Raw genomic sequence first — 11520 nt, forward strand, 5'->3', positions numbered from 1 at the left:
AGAGGGGAGGGGATGGAGTCAGATGTGAGGAACAAAACTCGTCATTTGCTCGCACATGTCAATGACACAATCTGCGTTATGTCCTTTGGCTACTAGAGCGTGAGCATCGCAAACATGGGCCCCACACATAAAGGCAGAGGACCATAAAAACCCAGCGTACACCAGCAAGTTACATATTATTTACCTACACTCATGCAGCTAATCTTAAAGCGTACAATCTCAAAAACTGACCAATGTCTCTTACTACCACATGGGGGCAGTAAGCTTTGTATGAAGTTGGAAGGAAAACTTTCATCATCTTTTACCTGTTTGCTCATCACAATGTACTGTATGTCATTCACAGTAACACAGGCAGAGGTCAAATGATCTGTGGCAGTCATTCATAGGTGATCAGCTTGTGTGGGCACAGACAGACATGAACAGAACACAGACACTTAATGAGCTTAGGAGAGCGCTGGTATAACAGTCCCAGCTATTTATACTGTATGTAATGTGATTATCTGCTGGACTATAACTGACTGTTTGAAACTCAAGAGTACAACAAGTGCTCTCACTTTATTTCAAATAAAATAGTAACCTAATATTCAAATGTCTTTGAACATAGTTTAGAAAAATCCAATCATTGCTATTTTTTTGAAGCAAACAATTGAATGTCTCATGTCCAATAGACAAGAGTTGTTGTGAGAAAGAAATAATTATGTCCTTTTTGTTGCCACAACTAAATTCTAGCTAACACATTCAATTAATCTTTCGAATAATATATCAGTTCAAACTGGGGCCAAGTGTGTATCTTACTGTCTTGTTACTGCAGCAGCCCACAATGTATGGAAACTTTTTTTCCCAAGGCTCCCTGAAATGTTACTGCTACAATGATCCTGATTGGTTTATCCGTAACATAACCCCGCCCCTTCTGTGATTTCATTGGTCAAGACGCTCTCGCTCTGACGTCTCTGAACAACAAATACACGTGTTTGTCCAACGATGCAGAAGAGGAAAGGGACAGTATCTACACGTTCAAACGGTATTTTTGGAGGCATTGGTGTTAAAAATAGTCGTGACACTGTCTACGAGACTGTATCAAGATTTCAAAAGAGTATTTCAGCCTTCAGGACTTTATTATAGTGACAGCAGGATGTGTCGGAATGTATAGGACGACAAAAACAACCTGTTTCCAGAAGTAGTTAGAGGCTATACATGCCTTTAACCATCAGCCAAGCTATCACAATGAAACCTCAGGACATCGTGAGAGAAAAGAGCAGCCTGTGGATATTTGGATATGGCTCTTTGGTGTGGAAACCAGACTTTGCATACAAGAAAAGCAAAATCGGCTACATTAACGGATACAAAAGGCGCTTCTGGCATGGAGATGATTTTTATCGAGGGGACAAAGAGAAGGTGAGATTACATTCATTTACTTTTATAGTATATTGCTCTTTAAATAGTTAAAGTGTTTTCTGTTGGCTTTACGTTGATCATAGTTTCGTAATAGTACTAAAACTGTATAAATAGGGTATAAAACTTGTTGTTATGGTTTTATGTGCTCATATGTCTTTGCTCTCCACAGCCTGGCAGAGTGGTCACACTAGTGGAGGATCAGGAGGTAAGTTAAGCTCTATTTTCATACTGTGTACAGCATGAAGAAGTGAATTTACTTTCTATACTCCTACCGTTCTAAGAAAAAACATTTTACTTCTCAAATGTGCCATCTTACTACAGGTAAACACCCTAAAGTAGACTTAACTCAGGGTAGATACCATACAGTTAATGCTATATACATTATTATACCTGTAGAACCCAGTGATGCTGTGGGGAAAGTGAGTAAACCCATTCTTATCCTTATTTGAAATCAACTTGTTAAAAAAATTGATGTCATCAAACATGTGTATAAAGTTATAAAGGTACTTTAACTGAGTCAATAGGGTCAGAATAAGAAATAGTCCCAAGAAAGTACATTTTTTTCTCTTTTCCAACTGTGCACGTTCCCTAAATACAGAACATAGTTCCCTTGGGTATTGGCATGTTCATAACCATTTACAGTCTGTATTTGTTCTAACATCAACATGCAGTGAATCTATGCTCACTACTGATTCTCCCCTCTGCTTGTTTGTCCATGCAGGCGTGCACTTGGGGAGTGGCCTATGAAGTGACAGATTACCAGATCGAAGAGTCCCTTCAGTATCTGAACATGAGGGAAATGGTGCTCGGAGGTTACATAACACAGATGGTGGAGTTCATCCCAAAGGAGAAGACTCAGGCTCCTATGCTGGCCCTCGTCTACATCGCCACTTCAGACAACCCAATCTACCTCGGCCCCGCCTCGGACACGGAGATCGCCGCGCAGATTGCCATCTGCAGGGGCAACACAGGCCACAACATTGAATACCTGGTCCGCCTGGCGGAGTTCATGAGGTTGTACTGTCCCGAGGTAGAGGACGAGCACCTCTTCTCTATCGAGGCGGCTGTTCTGAACATTTTCAGTGACTGTGGAGGGATCAAACTCCCAGACCATAAAACACTCCTGCTGGGCGCTACATAAAATACTACCACCTCATTAAATTATCATATTTTTATATACAGGGGTAAAGGGTAGTGTTCATCACATGTTTATGGGTATTTGGTGCTTTAAAGAGGAAAACCTGATTCGCTTTAAAGGAACAAATAAATGTGGGGACTTTTTTTGGTGGCTTACAAATAAAACTTCTACCTTCGACCTTCTCACTTAAGATTTTTCAACAGAGAACTTAAAACACGCTTTCTATAAACTGTATACAAACTCCAGAAGCATCTGATGCTTTTAAAATCACACTTTTAACTGTAAATACTTAATGTCTTACTCCTTTGTTGTAAAAGGGTCTCAGAAGTAATATACTGTATACTGTGTACATTTTTATAAATGTGTTTTAATAAAAAACACTCAAATCTGTATGTTAATGTTGTTCACTGTTTGTTGTCTCCTGTGGCTCAAGCCTCCTATATATATAGGCCTGCAGCTGAAGACAGGCCCCCTGGCCTCTTGCTCCTGCATCACGTGGCAGAGGAATTTACAGCTGTAGCCTCTGGCACGCAGAAAAAACTGACTTTCCTTTAGGAAGGTAACATGTTAAGTGCACGGGCAGAGGCACCTTTATATCTTTCATTTACACTGCAGTTTATTCATGCATTTATTCGAAACAACCATATTTTTTGGACGCTTATCAAAACCCAATCTTTCATAATGCCTGCGTCTTTAACCTCTTGAGCTCTGTGAGACATCGTGTGCCCATATTTTAAAACTCCTGTTGTGCAGCCAAGAGTTCCTCAAACACATAAATCTTTCTGTGAAAATCCATTTTAGATGCCAGCGTTCCCAAACACTACATCCATGTCAATATGAATTACACGACATGCATATAAAGTGCCCAAACATCTAGAGTATCTAAGCTGATTTTATGGTTTGTTCATGCATGATATATATATATATGTTAAACCAAGAGTAGAGAAACTTTACAGTTAAGAATCAAGTATGAATCACACACTGCTTGTCCAGTGGAGCTGCACTTTGAGTGAACACAGCCCGCTATGGAGGACAGTAAACACCATGGAAGACCTCCTGCCCTTACAGTATAGACAGAGCGTATAGGGCCTTGGCTTGGGGGTGGGGGTGCAGATAGGGTTTCTTTCCCGGTCTGGGGCACGTTTCAAAAACATGTGCATATGCTGAAGTCAGCCTTTTTTGAAAGAGTAGTTACAACCCTGGCCAAACAAGCCCACATCATGCCGCAGCACAAGTCTGCGGCATGCTGCTCTACGTTCCTAGAAATTAGCTCAAAAGTAGGTCAAAGGTTTGAGCTGCGAGACAGGAACATACAGTCCACCTACAGCTCACATGTTCTGACCAAGTAACGCGCTAAGACAGGGACAGGGACAGCTGATACGGATGTATTTCCTTACATAACTGAAGCAATCTGTCCAGTGGTTGTTCTTTTACAGGAAGTGATAAAACTGATCTATGGCATACTGTTTGTGGCTCTTGCTGTTGCTTAATCATTAAAAAACAGATTCCGAGCAGAGCACATGGTTCCCTCTGCTCTGTGATACACAGTGTTTTGGTTTTAAAGAGGTAATGAAATTGTCCAAGGAAACACAGCGATGAGTCAACCCCAGAAATGTTTGTTTGTGGTTTATTATGGCACAACATGCTAACACATGATACACACAACTGGTTTTAGTATGCTGTACACTAACAACATTAACTAATGAGTCATGGAATGATGTTCTGTCTGCCTCCAAGTTTATTTGTTTTTGTTTCTCTTAATGAATCCGCAACCTGTTTCAAACAAGTGAAGATAAACCTTTCCATGCTTTTGTTTCTTCTACACTGGATTATTGCAATTCAGTTCACCAGGCTGCCCTAATAAGCTGCACATGTACAGTCATGAACAGGTGTGAAACAAAGCTTTTAATGGTGACCTTCATATTTTAAAGAGCTCATATTACCCCTCCAGAACACTGCGCTCCCAGGATGCAGGCCTGCTTGTGGTACCTAAAGAGTAGTATTGGAGGCAGGGCCTTCAATTATAAGGCCCCTCTTCTGTGGAGCTTATAGTTAGGGCTGGCTCTGGCTTAGACCAGCCCCTAGTTATGCTGCTACAGGCTTAGACTGCTGGGGGATCTGACACACCGAGCTTCTGCGTCGTCCTCTCTCTCTGTCTGTTTGTATTCATGTTATCTGTATGCATTCATTTCCTATTAATGCATGTTACTAACGTTATATCTTCCCTGGAGTTCTTGTTCTTTGTCGTCTCAATAAAGATCCCTTTAGATCCATGTTGCAGACCTGCTGGACTCACACTGATACAATTACTATAATGATAAGTCATACATATTTTATGACTATTACAGATGTTTTTGTTAGTGTTGGGCAGTAACTGCGCTACAAATAGCGACGTAAGTAGTTAAACAAACATTTCTCCGTAGCTTTTCAGTGGCTTTGCTTTTTCTTTTATTAAGAAGTTTGGTAGCATCCACACAAGTTACATTCTCCTACAACAAAGATGCAGCACACAGAGCTCTCTGCTGCGGTCTGACATATAACTGTTACGGATCAGTATGCATGCGGGGACGTGTACTAGTGTAGCAGTCAGAGGTACTTCCATATGAGGGTGACATCACTGTCTAACCCATCAGCTGATGCCTGCGACGTCTCTGCAGCTGGGGACAGCTTTCAGTTTTACTTAAAGTCGAGCTGAAACGGCATTTCGAGAGTATCTAGCTTCCGTATCGTGACGTATTTCCTAGTGAAAAAGGACGTGCAGGCGGGACATATGATTTGAGGGATTTGATTTGATCGTTGAGAAGTGGGTGAAGACAGACGTTCCCCACAGCGCAGTAGCTAGCTAACTGACCGAGCGTTCTTGGTGCTCTGCGGCTAAATGTTGCAGATTGATTATCGAATTTTGATATAAGAATACGAAGAAATTGATTTTCTGTATTTTTTTTGGCTTATATTGTCAAATAGATGCACAATATTACCGGGGATCTGAAAGGATTAAAATGACATTTTTCATTTAACCTCGACTTTAAGGGAGGAACACTTACTCAGATGATTTCCAGTGAATAAGCTAACACAACCAACATCTACTTAGTTATAAGTTAACCATCATCTGTGTAGTCTACAAGCACCAGTTACCAACTTGTCAACAGCTAGCTACAGAGCATATAGAGAAGAGGTGCATAAAAACGGAGGTAAAAGCTCAAACGTTTGGATTAGGGGGGAGTGGGGCAAGGTGAGCCACTGCTCCGTGTGTTGATTATTTTATTGAACGTGCAGCTTTCTGAAAGCTTACATCAAAAGGCTGATCTGGTTTGTAGCATAGGCGTTAGCTGCTTGTCTTATTTTCTGCCCAACACGTGAAAGAGTTTAGACTTATCCGTCATTGTGCAATGATGAACAATGATCTTTGACCAACCTGTTTGCCAACTGTCCACACTTTTTGTCATTCAAGCACACTTTCAGGAAGCACCCATAATTTCTTTCTGGCAATTACAAAGTGAAGCACATGGGAGACGGGCTTAGTATTATTTAGGCCGACACATTTTTTGTGGTAGTCAAAGAAACATTTTAGTTTCAGGTAAATGACAAGTATATAAAACTATCTGGGCCAATAATGTAGCCATTGGTGGTTTGCTAACGTTTAAAAGCATATAAATCAGTTAGCCAAAGGTTAACAGAATTGCAGGGTTTTTTATATTATAATTTGTCCGAATATTATTAGTATCTATTATCATCATACTTGTACTCGCTCTGTCTCTCTTTGTCGCCCCATCCGGTCTCAGCCATGAGACCATGAGTCTGGCTCTGCTTGAGGTTTCTGCCAGTTAAAAGGAATTTTTTTGTTACCGCTGTTGCAAGGTGCTTACTCATAATGGATTAAGTTGAGTCTCTGAGTATGAGTGGAGTCATTTCATCCTGTGTCTTTTCCTCATACAAACAACCCCAAAACTCACCCTCTCCACCCAGACATCCAGACACAAAACAATGCGGTACATAGACAAGTATGTTCAGTGTCAAAACAATGTTGAAATCATCATCAGCTGCGACAAATAGACCTCCTGCTCTGTAAACGCTGTTATTTCTTCTTTATGAAGACTGAAATAAGCATTTTGCATTTACAACTGCCTGCTTGTGGCCTCTCTTTAGCTTTAACAATAAAGATAAGCTAATCAATAAAAGCCCCTTACCACACTGTTAGGGCTCTTTGGAGAGGTGCAGAGGACATATGAAACCCTGGGGTCACAGAGTCAGAGGACACTTACAAAGTAAGGTACAAATCATGTCTCTGACTGTCTGACGTTGTCTAATCTTAGTGCATATCTTGTGAATCTATAAAACCACATACAATCTAACATAAAAGCTTGTTCTATTAAAATATGCTTAAAAGTTACAAATCATATGCATAGATACATTGAGTTTCCTTTGAACTTTGAACCCTTAATCCATATTATTACCCTTCCTGAGGTCACTCGCTCTCCAGGAATAGATGTCAGTCATTATCTTCTGAACAGAGTGCACGCTGATTATAAGGAACACACACAAAGTGGAGACTGAGGTCACGTCATAAGGACGTGTGTTTGGCCTATCACAATGCAGAATAGCCTTCACACATCCCCAAAAACATTGTTCCCACTGAAGCATTTCTGAACCTCCACCTGCATGCAAATGTGTACCTAATCTGAACCCTGACCCTTGACCTTGGCCTGGTCAGCGCGGGGCTGAAGGTCACCCTGGAAGTGAGTTAAAGAGAAAGTGATTGGGCCACTAATGGAGTCCATCCTCTTCAGAGCCCCAGCCCTCTCATATTGGGAGGTCAGCTTTGTCCTCTGAGGGTCAGCTCACCCCTCGCTGGGCTGCTGCCAGTGGACGTGAGTGCTCTGTGGTCATGAGGGCCACTTCACCACCAGAGGAAGGCCGTCCATTAAGGCAGAAACAAAGGCTAATGATTTGGCAGTAAACCACAAGCCTTCTTTTAAACGACAATAAATCAACAAAAAGAAACTGAAACTAATGCTCCGTGTGTTGATTATTTTACTGAACGTGCAGCTTTCTGAAAGCTTAAATCAAAAGGCTGATCTGGTTTGTCTTATTGTCTGCCCCACACGTGAATGAGTTAAGCCTCATCCATCGTTGTGCAATGATAAACAGCACTCTTTAATCCATTCATCATCATCAGCGGTTAGTGTAAAAAATTGTTTCTTCTCATCCAAACAGGACATGACTCACACTGACTGGATCTTTTAATCCAATCTGTTTGGAGCAGGATGGGGACTGAACCAGGCCTTACAAAATGAAAGCTCCAGCCAGAGAGCGGCCTCCTGCTTCATTAGCCTGCTTTATATCCCTGAGGAACGCCACTTTTGCTGCTCTTAATTTCATTCCCCTAATCTCTTTTATACTCAAACACATCACAGCTGCCCGTGCCTGGCCGAGGGGTGTCGGGCCCTGAGGGGAAATGGCTTCATGAGATCGCAGTGTCACCTTGAGTTCTGTATCTGTTCTAACTTTAAACACCACAGCTATGTCGAAATTGTTTTGTATGATGTCAACAGAAACTGAGTGTGTACCATGTAGCATAGTACAATTAACACTAATAAAGAGGGAATTCACATTTTCTCTCACTTTATTAACACAATACAACCAACCTGCTGCCACCCTGTGAGCTGGAACTTGAGCTAAATGCTAACATGGACATGCTAACGCGCTTAGTGACAATGCTAACACACTGATTGGCAGGTATAATTTTTAACATGTTCGCCAACTTAGTCGTGTTAGCATACTATCATTTGAACTAATAAGCTATTACACCAACATTTGTAGTTGACCAGACATTTCACGCTAAATCAAAACGGTCAATATGCTAGTGATGTGCACCAGGAAAAATCATCAGGACACATTAGCTTATCTGTGCTAACTAGGCTTTGTTACCTTTGGGCAAAGCCAGGCTAGCTATTTCCTGTCCTAGCTGTTTCCCGTCTTTTTGCTAGGCTAAGCTAAACATCCTGGCTGTTCCAATATAACAGACAGAATGGTAGCCTGTCGACCTACACATTTAACTCCTGCAGAGGAAGAGAATGAATCTTCCAAGATATCAATCTTTTCCTTTAAAATTGTCTTCCAGGGATGCTACGGTGAATAAATTAGTAGTAGCTTCCTAAGCTAGTGTGTAGCATTGATCAGGGAAATGTATGACAAACTAACGTCATAGTTGCATTCAGGTCAGAGTAATTTTCCATATGACTGTTGACGCAGTGTTTATTCCAGTTTTAAACATTTTACAACAACAGGGCGTGCATAGGCTTTCTGATCTGGTTGGCAGGAATGCAAAGAAACCAGTCCTCAATGCAAACATCTTTCACCTCTGCAGATGGCTCAGCAAGTGTGTTGTTCCGTGTGGTATCGTTTTGGCGACCGCCGTAGTTATCACACATTGCGAGGCCACATTGTGGTGTTAACTCTGTGAAGGCATGAACAATCGGGTGAAGCAGGTGGGGAGGTTTCAGTGCCAAGTGCAGTGCGACAGTGACATTTGGCAAACAAACCTTTACATTTGAGGTTAAGGCCTGTTTTGTTCCTCTAAAAACATTTTGAATTCCTATTTGTTGCTTCTCTGCGTCCTTAATAAGTCAGTTTATAATGTTTCTATTATGTAATGCAGCTAATTTGTCACAAAGAGAAGCTTATTAGTGAAGTTCAGGGAAAAGGATGATGACACTGTAATTACACTCTGTGCCGAGAGGGATGGGTGAGTGTTTGGGTGGATACAACAAACCGCAGCGTAGGCAAAAAATATGTCTTTAAACGCTAATGCTACCTTACTCTCTGTATGCCAACAAATGCCCAAAACAAAAGGTTGCACAACATTTGGAGCACAACAAGGTTGGTTTCAGTAGGCAGCTAAATAACAGTATGGGAACAAATAGTGCCCTGGGCGTCAGAAATACTGTGGGAATACTGAAAGAGGCTGTTGTGTGGTTTAAATCTTTTTATCTTTAATTTGATTGTCTGATTGAAGATGAAAGTGCTTTATATGTCATAGATTATGTAATAGAATAAAAATAAACTTCACTGGAAGTAATCTTAGAGAAAAAAAGGCTCTTTTTCTGGGTAGGATAAGGTCATTAGTGGAAGTGATCCAGAAGAGGGATGCGGCTCCAGCCCCCCCTGTTGGCAGATACACATTGTACTTTAACAGCATCACATCAAAGTAACAGATGTGTTAGCACAATGGTAATATTCTCTTTACTCTAAAAAAAAATCCAACTTGGTGTTGTTTATCCAAACCTGCAGAAACATTAAGACCCCGACCTTAACAAACACATTCTTCCTGCTCAACTTATTTGCCTTTAAAGACGTCCCTGACATTCTGAGGACTCTGAGATCGCAGCAGGTACTCTGACTCACTTTCTTAGCTTGAATCAAAAGACCCTGGAGGTTTCCTGCCATTTTTCTCTGGAGTGTTCCCTCTCAAAGAACAGGAAAGGCAGCTCTGTTTCCCACACACTCACAGAGGTTGGAAATCAATGCCATTTTACAGAGTGACTGTTACGGCACACAATCGGGCAGCTGCAGAGTCATTGTGAGAGACTTGGAGGCTTTGTGCTGCGATATTACACTGAAGTAATGATGCTAGTTTGTGGTTTCTTTAAGGCAATAAAAGTCAGATTATAAGTGACACAGTATTTTTAATGTTCCTCCCACTCCCTCTCTCTGGGATCTTGCTACTATTCAATAAAAAATGCACTTATCAGACAGATTAAGCCACTTTTGTCGTATCAAAATTAACATCTTATCAGCTTAATTATGGAGGCATTCTTTCTCTAAAGTGTTGACCAACAAAAACAAGCTCCAACCCTTTTTAAGGTCTATTCTTTATTCTGAGTCAGATGTTTCCTAACTTTTCTAATAGCAGTAATTTGTTAGTTTTTAAAGTTTTATTCCTTTGAAAAAAGATTGCGTTCTCATGCTAATCAGTCAATTTGGACAGAGTTTCCTGTTTAAACAGATTCTAATCAGTCTGTAGGAACATATGCAGCTGTGTGGACTGATGTGGAGCCAATAGAAACTAGAAGAAGAAGAAAACACAGATGCTTCAAAGGCCAAAGGGGGAGACCCCTGGTGATATTGTTATCAGTTCCCTGTAATGCTCAGATGTGGATGTGTGTCAAATAGCTTCTTGTAAAGGCTCGCATTCTCCATGGAGGAAGTGTTTCATCTTAATTATAACTCTCTTGTTTCATTATACAACGAATCACATGTCAAAACAGAATTTGGGTCATTAGACTGTCACCACTTTGAATCAGGACACTTCAGGTTAAATAGGGCGTGAACAGACAGCGCGGTTGCACACGTTCCAGCTTTGACATTACATATTGTGAGTGTTCATAAAGCTATGCACGTGTAAAAACACGCAGGGTGGAGCCGTGTGACAAATCCATATGGAAAAAAACAAACCAGTCATTTTATTTGATGCTGACGGACTTGTATACTTGTGACAACTACTTGCCTTTTAAAAGCACTGTAAGCACGGTTTATATTAAAGTGTTCATTTTATCATTTTAACATCCATTACTAAAGAAAGAACAATTAAAGGAAATATGGGGCAAAATCTTTTATAATATTTTAAACGTTTAAACTGAAAACTGCTTCATCTGGCCTGTGTGGCTGTGGTTTGATTAGATTTGACAACACATGTCACATTATGGCACATTTTCTATCACGTGTCACTTGTCCACCCCATAGCACATAGAAAGGATCTGATTGAAACCTCAAATACCTTTTCAGGGCCTTAAAATATGTGTCAATCATCAATCGAATGTGACTTGTTTGACTGTTTAGGAGCAGAGCTACTGTATAACCCACGAGGTGCCGAGCACAGACCCCCTGTGAGGCTCTCTGGAGGGTAAAGTCGGATTATCCCGCTCCTCCTCGACCCCTGCCAGGGTTTAATGGAGCAGGAGGAACTAAATTGACGGGGATGCTCGCTG

At 41.1% G+C, this 11520-nt stretch overlaps 1 protein-coding gene across 1 annotated transcript; it reads left to right on the forward strand.

The window, feature by feature from the left end:
• Window positions 1-1224: 1224 nt before the first annotated feature.
• LOC138591722 (glutathione-specific gamma-glutamylcyclotransferase 1-like) lies at window positions 1225-2536 on the forward strand. Its single transcript, XM_069662392.1, has 3 exons — window positions 1225-1395; window positions 1565-1600; window positions 2117-2536. Exons 1-3 carry the CDS (start codon window positions 1225-1227, stop codon window positions 2534-2536), a joined length of 627 nt encoding a protein of 208 aa, XP_069518493.1.
• The last annotated feature ends 8984 nt before the right edge of the window (window positions 2537-11520 follow it).

Source organism: Semicossyphus pulcher, unplaced genomic scaffold, assembly GCF_022749685.1.
Source record: "Semicossyphus pulcher isolate SPU_LCO1_2020_fin unplaced genomic scaffold, fSemPul1.0.p SCAF_14, whole genome shotgun sequence".
In the NCBI taxonomy this organism is placed as follows: Eukaryota; Metazoa; Chordata; class Actinopteri; order Labriformes; family Labridae; genus Semicossyphus; species Semicossyphus pulcher.